General features: G+C 38.8%; 1 protein-coding gene across 1 annotated transcript in view; it reads left to right on the top strand.

Annotated features, from left to right (window-relative positions):
- ZFHX4 (zinc finger homeobox 4) overlaps window positions 1-24,793 on the top strand; it is a 152,712-nt gene that overhangs the window by 26,785 nt on the left and 101,134 nt on the right. Inside the window, exon 3 of the mRNA XM_009335012.1 lies at window positions 678-1,180. Within this exon, the coding sequence (XP_009333287.1) occupies window positions 678-1,180 (503 nt within the window). The remainder of the gene's footprint in view (window positions 1-677; window positions 1,181-24,793) is intronic.

The raw sequence follows: 24,793 nt of genomic DNA, 5'->3' as shown, positions 1-24,793 counted from the left end.
CTGACAATGCGCCTTTATAGTTAGCAAATTGTCTGTATTCCAAGTGTAAGAGGAGGGCAAATTGGAATCAAATGCTCATGTGTGAGCAGCATACTGTCAATCTGTTACCTAATGATGCAGATTTGTACTAGAAAGAATTCTCAAACTTTGTTCAGTTCTAATGTTTCCTTTTTGACGTACCTAAATTGTTCTAGTGTTGTTTGCTGGGTATATTTTAAAATTAGGAATGCTAAGATCTCATACCAAAAGTAGCTAAATTAGTATAGATACACTTATCCTAATTACTATATTGTAGATGTGTATATCTTGACCTACCTCCAGCATCATTTAAAGGATATAACAAAACTACAATTAGTGCTGTGTAAGTTAATCTAGGCTTTTAAGTTACAAAAGCGTTGCTGTTTTGTTATTTTATTGATCAACTTTCATGCCTTTGAAAATACAAATTCCAGAATGACATCATGCCCAGTAGGAGTAATTAAAGCTATCTGATGAGGGAATTTAGAAGTTGAAAGGGATGATTGTAATTGATCCTGATTCAATCCTATTACAGCTTTTTATAGTTTAAGCTCTAGAGAAAGCAAACTCCTCGTCAAGGCTTTATTTTACAGATTCCTTTGTGTGTGCTATGCTTGCTGGTCTCTACTTTCCCTTTTAATTTTTTTTTTCCCCTGTAGTAAATAATGAGCTGCCGCCTGAAATCCGGCTTGCCAGTGGTCAGCTAATGGGTGATGACCTGTCCCTCCTTACTGCAGGAGAGCTGTCACCTTATATCAGTGACCCAGCGCTGAAGTTATTCCAGTGTGCTGTCTGCAACAAATTCACCTCTGACAGCCTGGAGGCCCTAAGTGTGCATGTGAGCACTGAACGCTCGCTCCCCGAAGAGGAGTGGAGGGCTGTAATTGGAGACATCTACCAGTGCAAGCTCTGTAACTACAACACTCAGCTCAAAGCGAACTTCCAGCTCCACTGCAAGACTGACAAACATATGCAGAAGTATCAACTGGTGGCTCACATTAAAGAAGGGGGCAAAACTAATGAGTGGAGGCTGAAGTGTATTGCCATTGGCAACCCAGTTCACCTAAAATGTAACGCCTGTGACTACTACACCAACAGCGTGGATAAATTGCGCTTACATACTACCAATCACAGGCACGAGGCAGCCCTGAAACTGTACAAGGTAAGCCAGTGACAGCAATTTCAGTCGCCACAAAGTAGACTAGGAAATTAACTGTTTCAGTGCTAGTTGAACAAGACTTTGATTAATCAGCAGAATTAATGTTTATTGAACATGCATATAATTGAAAAAAAACTATGCAGGCTAGTCAGGGAGGAGTGTTCCCGATGAGTCGTGTTGATTCACCTGAGGGCCCGTTTAGGATGCACTTTCTGTGAACACAGGGAACGTAAGGGGTTTTTTTTAAAAAGTTCTCTCATAATCAATGACTAGAGGGGTTTTACATCTCTTATAATCTTTTCAGACTTTGTCCATTATGTTTTGATCAGAAGCTTGACAGAGATTATGGAAAATGATGTTTTTTCTATACCGTGCATAGGGAAGAAGATCACTTTCTGGCATATGTATCTATTTGCAACCGTAATCTGTCACAGCCAAGTTATTTTACGTTGGTATTTTCAGTAAGCACATGCAATATGCCACATTATTACCAAGGATAGTCAAAAGTAAGCACTGTCATCCTTTTGTCTGCCCTTCTTTTCCAAGCCAGTAATGATTTTTCACAAACATGAAAGGGTGTGGTGTAGATAAATATGTTAGTAGAATGGCAACTATATTTTTATCTTTACTGGAAAAAACTATGTGGATATAATGAATATGTGGGAGTGATGAATACCATTTATTACACAACTTGTCGTGACTTTTTCCAAACCCTAATTATGGGGTAACTTATTTTCTGCAGTGTGTTTACTGGATTGGCTTGATTGTCTTGGTTCATGTACAAAATATAACACATTCATTTCCAAGATGAATAACTTTGTAACTTATTAAAAACTTCTTTTGTCTAGGGGATATAAAAATTCAGAAAATATTGCAAACCATTAGTCACTGTAACAAGCTCTAAATATGATTAGAAAATCCATTTTGCAAGTGTTATCTATTGATTTATACTAGAAATCTGTGATAACTAAACTATCAGGAGTCATCTGCTGATTACAGCAACTATGCTGGTTTTCTAATCATGTTGAGAATGTGTACACATGGAACAAATCTAGAAAAGCCTCAGCAGACCTCTAGTTTAAGCAAGAAAAAACATTTTGCTGATGTTCAACCATGTTCAAATGGCTGTTCTGAGCTAACACAGGGTGCACAGGCAGTAACATGGATTTTCATTTTATAACCTGATAGTTGTAACCTTGGTGGATCTGCTATGGACAAAAATAGCGGTAACACAAGATTGGGTCTATTATATTGTCCCACAGTGCTGGCTGCTCTGCTGATTTAATAATGTATTTTATTTAAATTGCATTTTTCCTTAAGTCTAGGGAGGTGGGTTTTTTGTGCTTGTTTGTTGTTTTTTTTTAAAGATCCAAAGCCCCTTTTTGAAAAGTGCCAAAAGAGCTGAGAGTCTAGTGACACCGTTAGCCTGCCTAAGCAGCAAAACTGCCTTCAGAAGTTCCTGCTCCCTGTCATCTGTGAAGCAGTTCCTTGCTCCCTCCAGTTACGCTGACTGTGGAGCCACACTCTAAGTCAGGTTTTTTAAATGATCTAGGTTAAACGTAGTTGGTCCCCATCTCTTCTTTGGAGTGTTAACCTGGATTATTTCAATGATCGGTTTTATAATGCCACCATTCAGAGAGATGCTGCTGCAAACTGTGTCACAGATAGGAATGATAGAATGGGAGATGGGAAGGCAGAGGGCTTTTCTCAGATGGCTTCATTGCCAAAGATTTGGGGACTGTTGAAAATAAGATGCCGGTTACTTATTTTTTAAATAAAGCTATAGGCATAGCTATGGAGTTGCAAGGTACAAACTACCTACTCAAAACAACACTGTCTCTTCACCCACTCAACCAGATCCCTAGACAAATCTTTGTCAAATACGTTTGGGTTTGCAGCATGTCCTACAAAACATTTGATTTAGCGTACTAAGGGAGGGAGTCTCAGCTCTCAGCCCTCATCACTTTTTTTTCTTTTCCAGACCTTGGTTTGCAAGATCAAGCAATTCAGTAGCACCTATGTGGTGCAGCTATCATACATGGCAAAATACCTTCACTAACCTTTTTTCAGTCTCTGAATCAGTTAGGGTGAAAGACATCCCAGTAGAGAAGGAATGCATAAGCTCTTAGACACCCTTTAAGCTTCATGTCCTGCAGAAGGACAATTGAAAGTGTACTGCTGGTAACCATAGGGTTGCAATTCTCCTGATACATGTATTTTTTAAGACCCGTCCCTAGGATTGCTAGTGAGAATCTCAGCTTTTTAAAAAGTTTCTGTCCCTCATGACTTCTCTAAGAAGGTTGAAATTTGAACCACACTAGGCTTAACAACTCTCAGAAAGCAGACAGCATGTACACGTGCACACACTATTTTTATATAATCACATTTTAAGGCTAATTTGAAGGAATGACTTATTTAACATATCAGTTGGGGTATTAATATTACTATTTTTTAAGATTTGGGGTTGGCAGTATGTGTCCCAAATAACCAAAATGTTCTACATGTGTATGCTTTATAACAGAATGTAATGCCTCTATACTTCACCCAGAAAACTTTACCTTTAATTGTGTGTGTACATTCAGGCCTCAAGGTGGAAATAAATGAGATTTTTGAAAGTCTGTAAAGTTATCTGCTAGCAGACTTGATAGTTTTGTCAGGTCTTGGTGAAGCTGTTGACACCAAGAGAGTTGTAAACTTTTTTCCTCTTGATACACCAGATAAACTTTTAGAGCACCTAAGGAAAAAAAGAGCATTAATTTGTATGAATAATAGATATATACCTTGTGAGTGATATCGAATATTCATGAATTTTGTTTATATTCAAGCAGCTCCTCTAACTCTTTTAAAATTAAGGTGCTGTGAATATGGTTTGACAATAAAAACTTTAATACTAAAACCATCTGACAGCACAGAAAAAAAATCTGTGACTTTGTTCCTTTGCTTTGTCAAGTACCTCAAAGTTTTTTCTTTAGTCATTTATATTTATTTAAATGTTATTGTTTTGTGAATTTTCTTTTTATAAATGTTGCCGTAACAGCTTGATTTCTCTTCCTGTGCTTAACTAAAAGGATGACTTTTCATAACCGTAGCTTTTAAAACGACCATGAACATCAGAGCTTCTCTTCTGAAGCTGTATAATTTTAGGCAGTATTGAAATGTCATTTTTAGAGTTAGATTCTAAATGTGGCAAAGTGAAACCTTCAGCTGTTTTCTGAGTTATTTAAAAAAGAAATGGCCTGATTGCTCCTTACAGAAGTGCAGTATTCAACTGGTGTTGGTAACGTGGCTGCTAGGAACCAGAACAAAGACAACCTTACCCTGAGTGAACTCAGCTTGGGCTAAATGAATTTCCCAAAGACTTACATCTGGAATTGTGCAGCTTGATATTAGCAAATTAAACCACAGAAGAGCTGCGAATCCTTCACAGCATCCATCAAGAAGCATGCAGTGACTCCACAAGTCAACAGAGAAAGCCTCTATAGCAACAGAGTGCATTTCCATTCTGCAGGAGGAAGCGTTCAACTTCTGCAGATTTTGGAAGCTGAGGCAGGACAGTGATCTACCTCTGTGGATATAAAGTACATATAGCTGGAACTGCTCTTAAGGAAGCCATTTTGTAGCTTAGTCAAATAGCTTTTGATTCAGGGAACCGCATATATCACGTATATCATGTCCTGTGCTCATAAAATAGTTTCCAAATACTTTTAATAAATAAATAAATAAATAAATACAGCATATCCTTTTTGCAAAGTAAACCGGAGTGGCTGAAAAGAAGTTTTAGTTAACCAAGTAACTGAACGACAGGATCAATTTCTAATCACAAATAAATATTTAAAATTAGTCTATCAAAAATATTCAATTAGCTGATAATAGCTTCAAAAGACATTAATTTTATATTAGATATTTACCATAGATTACATCATATACGCAACTATTTAGGAGCTCAGGGAAAGTGACAGGCAGCAGTTAGCAGAGTAATACTCAGCTGTGTGAAAACTACCTTGGTTTTCCCTTCATTGACAAAATATTGATCCATAACACTATTAATTCTCTGATTGTCAGTTCAATTTGGATAAATCACTTTATCTCTCGTGTTCTCAAACGGCAAAGATATTGCCCAAAAGGAGCGACCTGATTTCAGTTTAAGAAGGTTAAAGGTTAAAGGTTAGCTCAAAAGCATCATCTGCCTAGCTGCTTAACTTTAGACTGATCAATTTAATGAAAATCTGTTTTGCAGATGGTGTTTTAATGTCTTTGGCAGGATTTAGGCAGCTTTAACATTAGACGTATGCTAGTAAAAATTATTTCTTTATTTGACCAGAACAACACCTTTTCTTTTATGTTTTAAGGTAAAAGGCATGTGGGATATGGTATTTTGGCAAAGGACCCAGAAGCAGAAAGTGTTGATGATCTTTCCATATGGGCTCAAAAACAGAATACCTTTATGTCTATTGCTAACGATGACTGAAGAAACAAACAAAGCTGTATTCATTTTTTACCATAATGTTTTACTTTGAACCCATAAAAAAGAATTTCAGTCAGAACTGTCCTTGAAAAAGGCTTGTCTTCTTTGCCTAGGGTGGAATGCAACAGCATTAACATTTTTAACCTGGTAGAGCACGCTGATTGTCTCTTTCAGACTTTGTATTTGTAAATCAGCGGTATTCTTTTTCCTACTCACAAACTGAGTAGTAATTGTGTTACTTAGCTGTAGATACCAAAAATAATAAGGCAAATTAGTCAATCCAAATGGTAAGTTTTATCTGATGGAGGTTATCTGAATAAACAAAGAATTAGATCCTCAGGAGTGTAAAGCAGAGCTTTCTGTTTATGTCTTCTGAGAATCTGGCCCTCACAGTTTTTGCCAAGATAATTAAGTTTCAGCACAAGCACGTCTTTCTATTTTCAGATGTATGCAATTCAATAGGAATTTCTTGGGCTGCTAATGCAATACTATTATATGTTAGCTTTGTAATTAGCTAGGACTCTATCCCTTTGCTGAAATGCATTGTAATATTACACACACAAGCATAGCTTGCATGTAGCAGTCATGAAAGTGGTGCCCTTTGTTTCATATTGACCTTCCAACTTATTTAAAAAAGAGTTTACAATGAGCCTTTGTTTTGTCCACAAATGATCATAAACAGCTTTCTAAAGAGCCCAATAAAATGAGATAATCACAAATGTATAACATCACATATTGAAAGGGTGGAAGAACAAATGGGGCTTTTACTATATTTTATAGGATGGATTTATAGTCTGTCCTTGGGTCACTTAGGGCCAAGAATTTTCACGGTCAGTTGGCTGGTCCTGCTAGCTAGCATCCTCTGCAGGAAATGCAAATACCGTGCAGCACCTGCTCTTCAGCTGGGGTTATGCACTGCTTTTTTAAAGCGAGGTGTCCACTTCTCTGCTGGTTCAAAGTCAAAATCTTAATTAGACTAGCTTTTTTTCCCTGCATCTGTCATCAGTGAAGCAGAATAGTCTATCTGGATTCCATAATGCTGTTTGCATACTTGGATTTTAAATCAGCCAGGGATATTGAATGCTTTGCTCATCTTTATCACGTGCAGGAGGCACAAGTGGGATTTAGTCCTTAGGTAACTTTTAGTGTAACAGTTCCCCAAGGAACACTGCTTGAGTTTTTCTCATTATCCTTGTTCTGGATGAAAGCATCGTTGTTAGGAATTAACAACTGAGGTGGGGGGTGTGAAGTGTATGCATACGGGGACGAATGGACTAGCAGCCCCAGTCACTTTGTTTGCTTTACTCTGTTTGGCATGAAATGTTGATACTTGATCAGTCTGGAATTAACAGAAAGTCACATTCTTTCCATTTCAATTGTCCTACACTAACTTTTTAATTTAAAATCAAATATCCTAGATATGTGCCAGTCCAATTATTGAACTGTCATTGTCCCAGTATGATGGTACAAGAGGTCAGGAGATTGTGCAGCATCGATTTGCATAAAAATCATTGTGGAAAGGAAATTGGAATATGTCTGCACATCTGAGGAGCCAAAACATGTTTTGCTTAATCTTATTCTTGTTGTTTAGGTGAAGAAAGCTGTTTTCAGTGATAAACAAAAGTTATTCTAATTTGTTGCTAAACATAAACCTCACAATAGAGGATATTTCAATTTTTATAGTACTTTCAGGTTTATGTTAATTTAAGGTTTTAAATGTTTTATGAAATTTAATTTCCACTGCAAATTTTAGTTACTGTAATTCAGATTATGCTGTTGTGCTTACAAGTATAAAGAGAAACGAATGTTCAAAAAACACATTATGTAGTCAGCTATACATAGCTATACATAATATATATGCCTACTGTATGTACTTATACACTATAGACAAGTACATTTATTTAAAAAAACAAACAAACAAGTTGTGGGCTAGCAGAATAGTAATTTCAGACCTATTCTTTTTTTTATTTTAAATTTAAAATATAATAGTAGAGAAATAATTTTCACATTATATTTCATGTATATTTAATTTGATACTCAGATGTTGTCTGGCTCTCAGATAGTCTTACATAATGGTCCTTGTAAAAAAATAGCATGCATTGTATTCAGCTTATGGTATACTGCTAAAGTAGAAAGGTACTCTCAAATCATGGTTTAGAGAATCCCCATGTTCTTCCATTGAAATGGTGTCCAGGATCCCAGTCTGTGTGCTGTCCTGGGTGAGGATGTATAAGGCCACTCTTTGAAAAGAGTCTGTACCGGACTATTTGGATATGACTTGCAATGCGCAGCCTGCCCAGTGGAGCCCAAGCTCGTAGCTCCTCTTGCAGAGCAGGAAGAGTGAGCAAGGAGGAGAGCAAAAGCGGCATAGAGAGGATCAGCCTCATTTATTCAGTATGCTCAACACACAAAATGGCTGTATAACAGCTCTTTTTTGTGCCTGGAGTTCTTTCATTCTGACATTAAGAGAAATATGTAATTACTTCTGACTGAGATTCAAAGTAGAGATGCAGTGTATAGGGTATGTAAGAGTATTATGTCAACGTGAGTGCATGTGTATATGTGCATAAATAGATTGCAGCTACGGATTTAGCAGCCACGCCTTCCCAGCCTTGCAACATAGATTTTCTTGTTACCCTTAGGAGATTTTAGCTGATATTATGCAACTCACTACAGGTGTCTTCTCTAAAATTGTAATTGCAGTTTACTAGACTCTCCCAGGTGGGATTTTTCTCCACCACCTCTTCCATGTATTTAAGAATGAGAGCTAAAAAAAAAAGACTGAGACACGACAGGAAAGTTATATTTTGACATGCATATGTTTACTTCAGCTTTGCTATTGCTTTTGCTAAGTGATTTAGGAGAAACTTTCCCTTGGTCTATGCATTTGTCAGTTCATCCAGACAAAATGCCGGAACTGGGAAATTATAAGAGGGTTGAAGGAAATAAAACCTTAGAGACCTCATATGTACAGGACTGAGCTTTGAGCTGTTTGGTACACAGCTCTTGAGACTATATTGGCTCTATCTTACTAGATAGACAAATTCATTTTCTGCATTTTTTTTTTATCCTTTGGGGTACCACTGGAGCAATGCTCCAGTCAGATTTTGTAAGGAAGGATAGTGAGGAGGCTGGTGTGAAATCCTGAGTAATACCAGTTCTGTTGGTTTTAGCAAGAATTGGGCACAATGCAGGAGACGTATTTTATTGGATAAACTTCCATGTGTATGTTTGTGGGCAAAATACAATACGGTACAACAGGAAATAGGTAGTAATTACACTAAATGTGGGTAGGGTTTTTATGTTAATAAAACATAAATTACAAGCGGTAGCTTGTCATATTTTTTGATCCTGGTGGTCTGTCTGTTAGGCTGGTGTACTTAATACAGGCAGATAGTGCAGAATGATGATCGTACATCCTCGTGCTGATACACAAAGAAAGTGAAGCTTTGCTGAGAACCTCAAGACCTTTGCTTTGTGGACCGCCATGAAGGAGGATGTCATGGAAATGACCCCCTTGGTCTGCAGCAGAAGATGCCAGCCCTGCAGTTCTGCAGCAGACAGATACACAGAGTATTGTGCACCATAGACTCGGGAAACTGTGGGAGGGAAGGCATTAAGATAATGTTTAGCTTTTAAAGGCAGGGGGCATTGAAGGAAACAAAAATTGAGCAAAGCTAGTCCTTGAATGATGAAGGGTGCAGATTCCCATTCCTGGGGCATCCTACTGCAGTAGCAGTGACAAAAACGAAAAAAAAAAAGGTTTTGTCATATACAAAGAGTATGAGCAATAGTCCTTGCTTATATGCATATTGCTAATGGGAACCATGAAGAGTAATATACTAATCTTATTCCAAGAGTGGATATTTGACCACATGAGTTGCCTAACAAAAAATGTCATTTTTTTCTATTTAAAACTTTTATCCTAGAGTGTCAATCAAACCTTTCTGTTAACATGATTCATGTGTCTAAAATATATGAGTATGTAACTGCTGGTTTATTGCTGGATTGTGTGCAGGCAACCTGGCATATAGGGACAGTATTCAGGAGTCTGCCCAAAGTAGAGTGTTTATTTGTAATCTCTGTCCTCCCTTGTAAACTCTCCCAAAGAAGAACGTATGCTGCCTCCTTGCACTGCTCCTGGAGAGAAGAACCATAGAGCCACCTCTACCCATAAAAGCAGCACAGAATCTGCTGTTCAGGGATAGTTTGTACCCAAACTTTTAAATAGAAAAATAGGTTACCCTTATTCAGAGAAAATTCAAACTCAATCCTGTTGTGATGACCCTGTTTAAAACAAAGGTTTACAGTGGAAACTCCTCTTACCAGAACTTTAGCGGGTCTATATCATCTCGCTCTAAGGTTGTTTGACACATGGAATTTTTCCACTGATATCCTAAACTTGTGATTGGGCCTACAGCAGTCCTTGCCTGAGGGAGTGGGGGAGGTCATTTGTTTCCAAACTGCTTTATTAAGAAGGAAGATGTTTTCCATGGAAAATCCTGAAAAGTTGCAACTGGCTCAAGTATCATACCAGGTACGACAGAGGTTATCCTTATGCTAAATTCAAAACTCTGGGTCCTAATAGCAGAAGAGAAGGAAGGGCACTTCTTATTCATAGAAACATAGAATCAGAATGTCTAGAGTTGGAAGGGACCCATAAGGATCATCGAGTCGAACTCCCTGCTCTTCGCAGGACTACCTAAAACTAAACCATATGACTAAAAGTGTCATCCAGACGCTCCTTGAACTCTGACAGGCTTGGTGCCGTGACCACTTCCCTGGGGAGCCTGTTCCAGTGACCGACCACCCTCTCAGGGAAGAACCTTTTCCTAATGTCCTATCTGAATTTCCCCTGATGTAGCTTCGTACCATTCAAACAGCAATGTTCTTATTTTCTATGTAACCTAGACAAAAACTTGTTCTCTGGGAAATAGATTGAGGCAAAAATACTGAAGTTTTCTAATTGAAAAAACACTTTCAGAAGCTTGATATTTTTACAGCTAGAACAATGAAACAAAGTCTAAGGAGGATCTTGGTATTCTTGCTCTTTGTGTCTGCTAGTGATGAGAGTATGGAAAAAGGCTTGCTTTACTACTGAACTGAGACAGCTTTTAGTATCTAGATGTTACTATTTTGGAAACACCCTTTGGCATTTGCAGATATGTATGCAGCTAATGAATGACTGGAAATTAGGAAGAATGAAGCTGGTGGAAAAAACGAGGCCAAACTGCAAGTGTTTCTGAAAACCTTATGTCCTTATTTGTCCAGGAACTTCTGTGACTCAAAATCTTTGACCCAGGAGGAAGTCAGGACCCTGCTGGCATATATCAGAGCAGGATCTTCTGAAGTCAGCTCTCAGATGACAAAGATCACAGGCCACAAAAAATAGTTTAAGACTAATTTTACCAAATTTGTGACCTAAAGTTATTGGGCAGATTCGAAAACACTACTGTATTGGCCCCTGGGACTAACCCTGTTGCAGGTGCATCTCAGAAATAGGTATTGTACCCAAGTTGTGGATATCCTTTGTCAGTTTTTGACTTTCTAAGATAGACTCCTAGGCGATGATGAATTGGATAAGCTATCAATGTGCTCTGTCTGCCTGTTCCTATGTCCACTGGTATTTCTTGTAGCACATCAGGCTTCACTAGTATCTTCATGATACTTGAATTTCTGTGGCTTATAGAACTCAAGGGGTGAAAATCTTTGGAACTAGTCATTAGGACTCCTGATGAGTATTTTTGAGAAAGAGCAAATCCTTTCTCAGTTAGATACTTTGTAGTCTCTTTGAATTTTTTTTTTTTTTTCATTTCTTGAAAAAAAAAAATAGGTTTGTGGGATCATCTATGACTCAACATATAACACATAGGATCTGGATCCAGAAGGCTTTCTAGGGTGTTTCTTTTCTTTCATGAGTTCTCCACTGAACAGCTCAAATTCTGTGGCCTCAGCTACCTCAGAAGTATCAAACAGATGATAAGGTTTACCTAAAGCATTTTGGGGTATGCAAAGGACAAGAGCTATGCTGGTTTTGAAGAGTTGTATGTATGTAATTTTTTTTTTATGATAAGGAAGAGAGCTGAGCTGGTAATCAACAAAAGGAGAACTCTGAAATCTCATGTTACAGAGCTCAAGCCTGTATCCCAGTTCCCTCAGCTTTTGTGCTCTGCAGATACAAAGGCTTTGTGCCTCAGTGTTCACAAAAAGAACTAAACAAATGTCTCTCCTTTACGTCTAGTAGTTGTTTGTCCTAATAGATTTAGAAGGTAAGCTCAATACTATCTGGACTAGGAAACAGAGCATGGCCTTGGGGAAAAAGAAAATGTGTCTAACTGAGCAGAGGTGAGTGAGAGGTTGGCCCCCAATATGTTTGGCAGTCTAAATGGACCTTATAGAAATGTAATTAAGCATGCTACTTAATTTCTTCACATATGTGAATAAATATCTATCTGTCTTTCTGTCTGCCTATATTTCTTTGTATGCGTGCTTAATACAGTGTCTGTTACTGGGAGGAATCAGAGATGGAGTCTGAAGTTGTTCATGCTCATAAGAACTTTAGGGAGACAGATATTATCCAACGCTAGTGTTAGGGTGGAAGTCACAGTTATTGGAGACTGGGTTTCTTGCACAGGGCATGCAGTGGGGGGGAAAGCAAAAAGGCAGGTGTGTGTGCTTATAAAAGTGTACACTTCCCAAGAGCATAAACAGAATTTAAAACTATGTGTGTCCATACATACCCCAGGCTGCTACTGTCAGCTGCTATAATACTGTACAAAGGTCTATATATGTTAGTGTCTGCTGTAGTGTAAAGATTGGATTTCCATTTCTGTTCTAATTTCCTTCTCCCAGTTACTCATAATTTTCTTATAGACACTTTTAGGGCTGAAATTATCAGGATTTGGTCTGGGTGTAAAGAATATTTCTTTCTTCTTTGGAGCTGTTTCTGAGTCACTTAATCATGAGATATCTTTCCAACCTGTCTTAATGAAAAATACTCCATTGCAAATAAAGTTAGTCAAGTACATCTCTTGCAGTGGCTGTCCATAAGAGAAGAGAATGCTATTTTAGAAGCAACAACACGTTGATAGGCCAAGTATGCAATCATTGTCCTATCACAGCAAATTATACCATTAGTCCACCTTATCTAATCTCTTTGCTCCAGACTGGCTAACAACAATTGCTTCTCAGAGCAGAGCAAAAAAATCTTTCATGGGCAAATATGGAATAATGTTGTTCATACAGGAAAATTATTTTTCTTCTTGTATGTCCTCTCTACTTAAAGAACAATGAATTAACATCGTACAAATTCAAGTATCTTTTTTTTTCCCCAAAAAAGTGGTCTTTGGGTGGTCTTATATATACACAAACATCAAACCGGTTTATAAACTGAACTCTTGGCTCAATCATATGCAGTTGGAAGGAGTTCCACAGGTTAATTTAACCTGCATATAAATACAATTTTTCAGCTTTTAAAAATTTGTCATTCATTTAAGTTATTAAATTTTGTTTGTTTATTCATCTGGTAATAGAACAAGAAAGATCATGTGTTCTTACTTTTTTTACGATCTTTCTATATAATGTTTATATCTTCATAATAATATTTATGATTATTTTATGATCTTTCTGTCATGTCTCTCTTTTACTTACACTATTCATGCACGAAAGAATTTCAATCTATTCAGTGTTGCTTTCAGTGGAAGTTTTTCCACATTTCTGCTAATCCCATCACTGATCACTGAACTCCTTCTACCCCTGCTAAATTTTTTTTTGAGATATACAGATATTTCAGAACTGAACACACTGTTCTCAGTGGAGCTGTATGATTTTACTCTCCCATGCCTGGTGCATCCAAAAATATAATCTGCTTTAAACAAATCCTATTGCATTCTGTGCTGGAAATATGTTGCCTTTCATTGCATGTCTCTGCCCATGCCCCCCTTCATTCTGATGCCCAAGAGTCCTAGAGTGGTTACATTTAACTGAGACGCCAGTAACTTGTTTGATTGGTTCAAATTATTCTTTCTAATGCATATTTTCTTAGATTCATTCATCAATACTGAATTTCACCTGCCTGGTCAGCTAGCTTTAAACCTCTGGTATTCCTGATGGTTCTTTGGCTGGTCTTCACTGGCATAAGTTCTTTTATGCCCTCTGCAAGATCAGTCCCAGTTTGATGTTAGAAGACCCAGAGGTAACTGTTGTTCTGTTAAATGGCCTGTTAGTTCATCTAGCTTGTTTTCTGTCTGTCTGTTTCTAATCCATGACTTTTTTGCCTCTGTGTTAGGTGCCTACATTAAGTGGTTAGGGCACTTCCTGCTTAGTTAGCTGAGAGAGAAAAACTCCAGCTCTGAATTACCCCATGGAAGAATTAATTTCCCCCTAATATTAAGAGAGTGAGGGAAAGAAGCATCCAGTTTACCCCTGTGTCACATTGCCTGTCTCTTCAGACAGCTGCCTTTTGTTGCTTTCCCACATTTATTGCTATACATAGTGACTTGGGGTGCAAATGCCCGAAGGCAGTTAACTATTCGTTAAGCCTGAAGAACAGAAATAGGTAATTAGCCATCTATCTGCAAATATTTACCCCAGATATTCATTTGCTGGTGCGAAACAGAAGATGTTGTTTCTGCATGTGGACTACAAGGCTGAGGCATAACTCAAATGGACTCTTTGTAGTGTTCAGTGCTAACTTTAATGTATTATTGATTGTTATTAAGGTACACCATGAAATACAGATGGGATGTCTGTTGTGGTTGAACTCATACTGTGGGAGCTGTGTTGACTTTTGGCTTGTTCTGGCCTTCATGCTGCTTGACATTAAAACCTTTCCCGTTAGGGTTTAGAAGAGAAAGAAATAAGTTACCCTATATGTAGTGTGAAGTAATGTGAAAATATGATGCCAAATGCTCTCCCCATTAAGTCAGCACAAAATTTGAAATTAAATACTAATTTCAGAGCAAGCCAGGAAGTTCCCAATTCCTTGTGTGAGTATATACAAACACTAGTTTAGCGTAGTAGACACCTGAATTTAAATTAGCTGTGCTACCTGCAAGTGGTGAAGGAAGTGCTAAAAGTGAAGGGATGAGGGGTCTGGTTTTCAGAATGCTGAGTGCTAGCAGCTCCTGTTGATTACGTGTGTTTAGCATCCCGAGGTCCAAGGTCACGCTCAGGCGGTGACCAGCTCCTCTGTGCTGACTGCCAGCCTCTGTCCTTGCACAGCCCTCTTGGCTGGATATATTGGCTAGTTTGAAATACACAAAAATTGCATCAGAGGATCAATTACTGCTGAAATGTCACTACTGAACCCTGTAATACTGCTAATTAGTTAAAGAGGCATGTTGATATGCATCTGTCTTGGCTGTAGCTCATTGAATATCTTTTCACAAAATTAGGTTTGAAATATTTTAGATTCTCTGCCCTCCCTCTTTCTGGAAAATTGAAGTACATAGCTGTTGTTTTTTTCCTTTTTTATTTCCTATGCCCCGTAAAATGAAATACTTCTAAATGGTTCTCACTATCTCCAGCAGTTTGCATCTTAGAATAGTTTACTTCTGTTTGAAACTCTTAAAGAGGGTATTAGTCATTGGAGAAAACTTGAAATAAGGAAACGTATGACAAACACACAGTCACAGGACAACCCTCTCAAACTTTGGCTCAGCTCCCTTTCTGCCATTAATGCAGCAAAAGAAATTGGAGATTTGATGCAAGTTCCCTGCCGTGGGGGAGGGCAGGGTTACTCCGCTCATGTCAGGGAGTCCCCGGCTGGCAGAGAGCCAGCTGTGTGTGCACTGTCCTTCCCGCCGCACGCCACGCAGGGGATGTGTCGGGAGAAGGATCAGGAAGGGCAGTAGCTAGAGCACACATAAGTGTGTCTGTGATGAGAGTGAAATCCCCCCTGCACAGGGAGCCGTGGGGAGCTCCCGGGTAGAGCCGGCTCAGGGCGATGCTGGTGACTGCAGGAAGCTTTTTATCCAGGACAAAAAGGCAGCGGCTGCTGTCGCAAACTGTAGGGTCTGACTGCAGTCCTGCATTTTGATCCCTTGCTCAGGTAGGTTTCATTCCTCGTGTGCTCACCTTGCAGGGAGCCTGCCTGGGCTGTGTCTGGGTGTTCTGGGCTTGATGAACTATGGCAGTTGTTTCCAAGCACCGGCTGTTCTTTTTAGTTCCTAAAACATGTACCAGGCTCTCATTCACACACCCCATCCCCCAACTTTTCATTTAGCATTTAGGTTTTGGTGAGGATTATTTCCTCAATTTGCCACAAAGATAAGATATTCAGCTGCCAATGGCATGAGCAGAGTCCATGAGGTGTTTTCTTTAGTATGAGATAGGTCATATTGTTAAACAAAAGTCTAAACATTTGCAAAGATATAGGAAAAATGCAGGGTTTTTACTGGTTGTGTGACTTTTTATCCTCTGTAGAATTCGTCTGAAGCTTTAAAAAAGTTGTTTGTTTCCTATTAAAATGGTGATGAGAGGAATGAGACAGGAAGAACGTGGGCCAAATCCGTCTTTGTTGCAGTATTGCTGAACTCGGTAGTGTTACTCCAAGAATGGAGTTGGCCCAAGAGTTTTCCAAAATGACAGTGTTTCTTAACTCTGTCAATTGACTGGGACATGGCTCTCCTGTGGTTTGACTACTGTGGTTTGTCACTACTGTGAGAAATTATCCGGTTCAAAAAGTTCTGTTATTTGGGTAATTTCTTGCTGAAATTGATGGTTACTGTTTCTGTTTTTCTCCCGAAGTTTATTTCTAGGGTTTTTCCATTTGTTTCTGTTGCTCTAGAGAAAAGGCTAGTTACAAAGGAAGAATCAGAGAGACTGCTCCGCAAAGAGGGTGTGAAAAAGAGGAGAGGATTTGAATTTGGAAATGTTTTCCCTCTCACCAAAACAGCTCCCCTGTTTGATACAGAGTGTTTGTTGTTAGAACAAAATCTACCTCCTAAATATCTTCTACAGATCAAAACAGGTTACTGGGTATTGATAACCGTGACATACTTTGTGAGCATATACACTAGGTCACCTCATCCATAGCCTGTTTCTCCTCCTAAATTATTCCACATTTGTGAGCATTTTTCAAGCAGCTACTATTTAAAACCAGAAAGTCTCCACCCTGAAAGTCCCCAACCTGTCAGAAACATTTCCTCTCTTGCTTCAAGCTTGGAATTTCTCTTCAAAACGCCAGCTCCCTCAGGACTGTGCATAGTGTCATCCTTGCCTCGTGGTTTACTCTCTGCAACCTCAGTTGCGCACACGTACGGCCAGTGTTTACCACCTCACCACATTCTTCTTCTTCCTGCTCTACCAGCATCTCTACGTGTCTATTTTCACAGTGCCATCTACGTCTGGAACGGTGTCATTTCTGCAGTACTTAGCCTGATTTCACTCTTGCCAAGCCCCAAGCTCCTTTATATTTTTTCTCTTTTCTGTCAATAATCTTTCCCAATTTCTGTGTATACATATGTGAGTGTTTGTGTACATTATCAAATATGCATTTCTAATTATTTGGGATGAGTGGGATAAAGGTTTTTTTGTCTCGAGCTTGAGTTGGCCATGTTGTTTTAAGTAATAAAGACAGAAAAAGGTATGCTGACCATCCCACAGGAAACTATCATGCATTTTGAACCTCCTGCATATTTTGCATTAGGAAAAATATGTGAGAAATTTGTAGAGTGCTCTTTAACTGTATCAATACTCTTTTTTCATATGGCTGCATGTACCAAGCCAAGCTCCACTAATACTAAGTTGAAAAAACACCGCTGTGACTTTGTGACTAATATATTTTAGAAACGTCTTACATTTTTCCTATAATAGCTTTTCCATACATAATAGTGTTTCAGTCTGAAGGTCTGACATCTCAAGGCCTATCAGAGCTAAAAACAAGTGCTAGCATTCTGTTGAAAAGCTGGAAAGTTCCCACCTCCAGTGCTATAAAAGTCATTTTTCAGACTCACAGATCACAAGATTAACACATCACTGGTAGAAGGCCCATTCTGGGTGTTGGCCCAATGTAATTTGAAAGGAAATCTTTCCATTTGAAGGGAAGCAAGGAAAAAGACTTGATGGTGGTTCGCAGCAAAACCAAACTAATGACAGCTCATTTAAGCTATCTGGGCTGGGAGCATTAATAATAACTACCCTTGGAGACAATTTTAAGTCTGGTTTCAAGCACAGAGATTATGTCGACACGATCTTCTAGGACAGATTTGAGACTTCTCTGAAGACCATACTCCTCTACCTTCCACATGACAGATGTAGAAGTGCGCCTTAGGGGGTCAGAGCATTTTTTGTGAAGGTTGCTGGACCTGGGCTGCATTCACACTGGCAATCCAAAGTCTTCCATGTGGCATCAATAAGGCTGGGATGCCAGCAAAATACAGCATATAAGAGCTCCAGATCATGGTCTTTCATTCTGTTTTAGTCATAACCAGTGGGGCAAATAGAAGTAATTACTTGGCTATACAAAGGTGTCAGACCAGGGATTTGATATGCTCAGTACATATCCCAGTGAGACTCTGTGTTGCCATTTATAAAGGGTTAAGATTTGGCCCAACTCAAGCAAAAGGTAAATTTTCCATTGACTTTGGTGGGACTAAGATTTCACATATGCCACTATTAAATCTATGCTATATAAAGCTTTGTGTATGTACATGTGTATATAATATATATCACAAGCACGTACAAATGTGTTTCTGTATATTTTAGCCAATTATATAAACTAAGTGTGTTTAAACCATCTAATATGCAGATGTCTGGAATGAATGAACTGAAAAGTCTGGATAGTGGTAAAATATTCAGAGAATGTAATGGGGGCACGTTGAGCACAATTGTAAAATTGAGAACTTTTGTTCCATTTATCAGGTGCCTTCCTCTACTGTAATATCATGACTTTTTTTTCTAGTTACATCAGTTTTCAGCTACAAATGTTTTACATTATAAAACTGTGTAAAACAGACTAAAAATTGGGTAGTGTAAGAACATATAAGCTAGAGACTTAAGTGCTTTGGGCTAACTTCTCTTACCAGCTTTCAGAGATACAGAGGGAGACTGTATTTGAAACCCCTCATCAGGGCAAAATGAATGTTTTAGCATTCTCGGACATAATATCAGGCTAACATGCTCCCTGACTGACATCCAGTGCATACTGTATAATTGCCAGCCTGCTTCTCCAAGTGCCTTGAAGATTACATTTTTTTAATGTCCCAATATTAATAACCAGATGTGATCTTCTTCCTGCCCAGGGGTCAAGCTAGCTGGCCAGGTCAGGCTGTTTGTCTGTGTGCACAGACTGTGAAGTCTATTCAGAATGACAGGTATGGGGGGGGGCGGGTAGGGTGTTAACCTCAAGACCACCAAAAGGGACTTCTCCCTGCTGGGAACAAAGACCAGCAGGAGCTTCAGCCTTTTTCAGTACTCCTGGGATTTTAACCAAGTGAACAAAAGATGATGCACAGCTGAAGAAATGCTCTTCACAACTGATACATAATTTAAGATGTTCAGTTACAAACAACCGGATATGCATTTGTGATTTCATTTGAGCACAGTCCAATTATCTGCAGTCAGTTAATATTTTTTGTATGCGTAGTTTCTGTGTGCTGCTTTATACGTTGAGAAGATGCTCAATTGCTGGTGTTCGAATACATGCTAAGCTTGAAAATAGCCCTAGCACTTAAAGAAATAACATTAAAACACCAGCAGTTGCTATGGGGTGTTTTGTGCCTTCTAGTTAATGTTTGCCAGTCAATGTGTAGAACTATTTTATAGTGGATAGTATGATAGAGTTTTGTTAAACATACGTTATAAAACCATTTACTCCTCGCTCTCTCTTTTTGTTAGGTAAAAAAAATTCAAAAGAAGAAGCTATTTGTTTCCTAATTGATTTTCTACGTTAGTTGTTCATTGAATAGATAAGTAGTGCCTGTGATATTTGATTACAGAGCAAGGTACCCATTTAACCTTCCGTTCTTTCCTGGCCAGGATTTCAAATACAATACAACGTACCTCCCTTAGGCTCAGTAGGATTAGACTGCTAGCAGTAATCCCTGATGCTATGAAATAGACCTGATAGAACTTCAACTCACTTGTTTAGGATTATGCTCATGAATTTCAGCTCATCTAGTTGCATTAACCCTTTGGAAACTTGTGTGGGCTATGCTGTAAATAATAATAAATATTACAATAAACAATGGCAGATGCATATCAAAACCTATTAATGCATTTTAAAGAATTCACTTTTACTTGGTGATCAAAATGTAAAAGTCACATTGAAATTAAGTTCGACACTGTACTACAAATCCTCAGAGTTTCTTTTAATTCTAATGTTCAGAAGTCTTTTGCAGTTCAACAGTATCTTTAAACAGTTCAGTCTCAATTTGTGCATTTATTTTAAAAATTATTTTAATGAATCTTCGTTCTCAAGATTGCACTGAAAGGGCAGAAAACTGATATCTGCTAACTGTAGAGCATTGGTGCAGAATCTCCCAGTATAATGACTTGAATGCAAGCATGATCCTAGGGTAAAGAGAAGGGGTACTGGTACTTGAGCTGTCATTTCCTGGCTTTTCTGCTGATAACAACAATCCTGATAAGGGCAATAGTGACTTTTGATGACTTATGCCCCAATCAAAATACAGAGTGAGAGTGCCAGACCATTTCTGATGGACCGCTAGACAGCTGGCAGGCAAAAGCATTGTAATCACTCCATATTTGAACTACTCTTTTGAATTGGTGACTTCTATTTAAATGCTGATTTTTAATCTGGCCAAATCACTATAGGGAATAACCCTGTACTAACAAGAAGGAACAGACCTTTTCTGTCTTTCATTTTCAGGATCCTAAAACCCACCAATGAAATAAATATTGTTTCCCATTACCAGTCCCTTAAACTGTTCAACCTTTAGTGGAAAGGCTCATTAAATATTCATGTGCACAACTAATTGTATTAATTATTGAAATGAATATATATATATGTTTTAGAATCTTTGAAGTCAATTACAATGAAAAAATGTAGAGAGTTTGACTTGGGAACTCTAACCTACTCTCACTTTCTTGGCAGAAGAGGGAGTCAAATTAGGACTGACTGAATGTGCACATTCAGGCATCAGTTGATGAAACTACTGTCCCTTCAATACACCTGCATGTGGAATTACTATATTTAAAGGCAAGATGACAGGCAGAATCAGTGCTGCTAGCTGCACTTGACGACACAGGCATCAAGGCATTTCTTTACCCCTTAGACGCTATTAAAGACATGCCTATTATTGTAGATCTGTCGGATACTCTTGATACATTTGATGATAAAGTAGTATTGATGAATAGCTGAAGGCGATGAGAGCAATAAATGAAGTTACTCTTGAGTGACTCCATTCTTTTTTTGCAGGAGGACTCGGGAGTAGGGGTAGTTTGGGGTGGTTGTTCATCAGCCCAGTGGATGCACTCATGTGCTCCCATGTGGAGTATTGCTGAGTTCTAGTCTGTCACCCTTCTTGATCAGCATATGCCCAAGGCCATTATGGGAGAATCATCTGTGCTTGAGGTGGAGGTGTCTACAAGATGCAAATGATTTTCATCTGCACAACTATTTTGTCAGACTTGGATGGTGAAATCAATTTTTTGACTCAATTTTTTGCCAGGGTTGGGGTTTGGATATACCAGCTGTGCTGTAAACCGAGGTCATGCTGGTGGGATTCAACAGTTGGTAGAAATGGCCAAGGCAGCATTGTGTAGCTGTCCCACAGTCATAAGCCTTGCTGGATTCTATGTTTGGCTACTGAGGTAACCCAAGGAGTGATAAGCATGCCTTCATCATTTATATATGTCCGAGTGCTAAGTGGATGGGTGTTGCTTCTCTTTCAAATCAGCTCCTCTCAATTTCTTTTGTTTTAGAAATTTCTTCCAAAAAATTGTGCTCAGTCCTGCTGCTGCTGCTCAACCTACAGTAATTTCCAGTATTTAATACATTTAAACTTTTGTGCTCTGTTGGTTACTTTTGGTTTGACACATGGTATATTTCTGTTCCCTGATTGATTGCAAATGTACCATTAGAAATTGGCTGTTTCGTGAATACTCAGTTTACACATTCAGGATGTACTTTCCTCAGATATTCTGCAGTATGCATTTAAACATAGCTGTTTCTGAAACAAATTCCTTGCTTAGGTCAGCAGATTCAGTTCGTAGAAATTCATGGAAAACAAACAGCCAAGAGGTGGGGCATGGAAGGAACTAATTCAGGAATTCAAGATGAATATATCCAGTATTTTCCAGCTCTCCTTACGATGATTTAATTCTAAACACAGAACTTAGTGGCCTACACTTTGCCACCTTCAGATTTGGTGAGAAAAGAGATGTAAAACTTTGAACTTTTGGGAGATTTGAGCTGCCAGGAATATAGCTATCTGTCCATTAGCCAGTGCTTCTGACAGCAAGTATTTTGCAGCTGCTGTCCCAGATCTATTCCAACTCTCACAACTTGTTTCTAGTTGCAGTTTCACTCTGTTTCAACCTATAAAGACTTAAATGAGTTGGACCCTGATTCTCTCTGAAAACCTCACTTCACATATGTAATTCAGATCAGCTACAGTGCCCTGGGCTTAATCTCAAAGATGCTGGAAGCTTGTGTTTTCAGAGAGTGGTTAGCAAACGCAGAATCTGCTTTCTCACTTTCTTGATCAAAGTTTGTAATTTTTGATCGTTCCACCACATAGCAAAGTGCACTTGTCTTTCAGATTCTTACAGGATAAAGGGACTAAAGGGTGACCATGGTCGAAAGTTTGTTCTTAGGCAAAAAGAAATTTTGATGGCTTGGATATCAGTACTATTTATTAATGTGCTTTTACTTGGCAATGCTGGTGGCTTTTTTGTGTGTGTGTGTGTGGGAAGGGAATCTTATTAAGTCTAAATAAATAGACTGTAGGAACCATGGTAATACTTTACACTTCTGTACAGCCTTTATTCAGAGGCTTTCAAAATGTTTTAACAATGTTAATTAAATTCAGTGCTCCTCCATTCTGTGTTAGCCTAAGTGCATATAGGGCCATCTTCATGTACATACTGGTAGACTGGAAGGAAGCTTGTGTTTGACTGTGTGCAGCAGCATTGCACTGCAAGTACTTTCAAGGTAGGTGAAAAAAAAAGAAAAAAAAAAAAAAAAGCTGTGTTCAAGTGAAACCGCACAGGGAATTGCCTGTAGGTAGGCAAAACATAATTACGAGTTGAAATTTGGCCAAGACATTTGTCTTAACACTCTTCCTCCTTTGAAAAAAATGTGCCACGTACTTAATAACTTTATTAAGTACAAGCAGTTATGAAATCTGTTCTTTGTTTCAACCAAAAGAAAACATTTCCTTACAGGACGGTGCTGTTAAACACCAAGCTAGGGCACTGACTCATTACTAATTTAGACAGAGAGCACCATCAATGAATTACCAAAACTCTTTTTTGTAGCACTGGTGTTTTCCTTGGAGATCTCCCCTCCAAGTACTGACCCTGCTTTAGCCTGCGAGATCTGAAGGGATCACAGCACAAGGTGGTATGGCTTAGGGCTGTATGTAAAATGATGAAGGATAGAGTGAAACCCAGCCATGTGCTCCCTTTACTCAACACTGTAGTAGGAGAGGAGGTGGTGTTCAGTGAAACTCAGAGCTACTCTTGTTTTCTGCAGTAAATAATCAGCCTGTGAAATTCACCGCTGCAGTGGGGGGGTTATCCGGATAAACAGTTTATCAGGATTTTTAAGAAGGATAAGGGGATGAACATTAATAATGTTTCTGATTGTGTGGGCTAAAACAAAAAGATACAAGAACGTTTGGTTCTCTATTGTTAAAGTCAGGATATAAACAGACTGTCTTCCAGGGTCAGGCAAGGATCCCTCGTCACACTGCACACTCATTTAGGCTCTCTAAGGGCTTGTGTTTGTACCCTGCTTTTCTGTGAATCTGATATTAGCTACTTGCACAGACAGCATGTCGGAATAGCTGGGCCAAGGGTATGATTCATAGTGTTACTCCCGTGTTTCCATCACTCTGTCTCCCTCAGTGACTGTTCTCAGAGGACGGCATTAGACTTCAAAAATGAATACGAGAACTGAGTGTTTCAAATGTAAATAAGATGCCTTTCTATTGGCAGTTTTAGTCTTGCTAAGGCAAGGTACTACTCCAGCAGTAAACAACCGAATCTGTATGTCTGGGTTAATTTTTTTTTTCTTTGTCAACTTATCACTCAGCGTGGGAGAGGAGTGTCTGCACCATAATTAGTGTTTCATTTATTTAATTTGGAAGTACAAACAATAGACAGAAAGGGCCATTTGGCAACTAATTAATTTGCTTCTGCTCAAAGAACATGACAAAAAGTTTCCCTTCAGATGAGCATTCATAGATCCGTGGACTTGCATTTTCACATTTGAGTAATAATTCTTCAGCATTACTCCATAGATAATTTGATATCGTAAGTACAGCGTGTAAAGGTAACTTTAAATATGTTTTTTAAACTCAGATGACTATTGGAAACACTTTATAGATCATTCTAAAAGCAGTTATGATTCAGTACCACACAGAATCTCTCCATGTTTTTAGGAAGCACAACAATTTTATTCCACCTCTTGGAAGAGGACGGGGCATCTGCTGCCCGGCTCCTGTGGTAGCTAGTTTCTGCAGAATCCACATAGGACCATAGAAGATACAGCTTGGCTCAAATTACTGTTTTGTGCTGCAGTTTTGTCGGCATCACAGGAACATGTTAACTCTGTGTGGTAGCCGTTATTAATTGTTCGGTGCACTCTGCTCTGAGCAAGGATTAGGAAGACAAACTCCAGTGTTGTGATTGTTATTACCAGAATAAACAATCCAGACCTACTGAGGTTGTGTCCAGATTACTCTCTGGGTCTTGCCACGGCAACTGTCCAGCCCTGGCTAGTGGCAACCAGGTCTGAAAGGGAATGGGGGAAGTGGAGGTAAGACGCTGCACTACAGGGATTTGTCCCGATGCAGAGCTGGGAGATAGCAGGGCATGCACTTGGACTCTCTGCCTGGGAAGCACCACTGGTTTCTGTAATGCAGACAGAGTGTGGGAGAGCAGAAGATTTGGACTGCAATAGAGGGATCAATCTTCTTTAGGGAGGGGCATATTGTTGAGCATGGTATTTTTCACTTTTC

The sequence above is a fragment of the Pygoscelis adeliae genome, unplaced genomic scaffold (genome assembly GCF_000699105.1).
Source record: "Pygoscelis adeliae isolate BGI_AS28 unplaced genomic scaffold, ASM69910v1 Scaffold101, whole genome shotgun sequence".
Classification (NCBI taxonomy): Eukaryota; Metazoa; Chordata; class Aves; order Sphenisciformes; family Spheniscidae; genus Pygoscelis; species Pygoscelis adeliae.
Note: the sequence above shows the minus strand (reverse complement) of the source record. Positions and strands in the feature narration are given on the sequence as shown.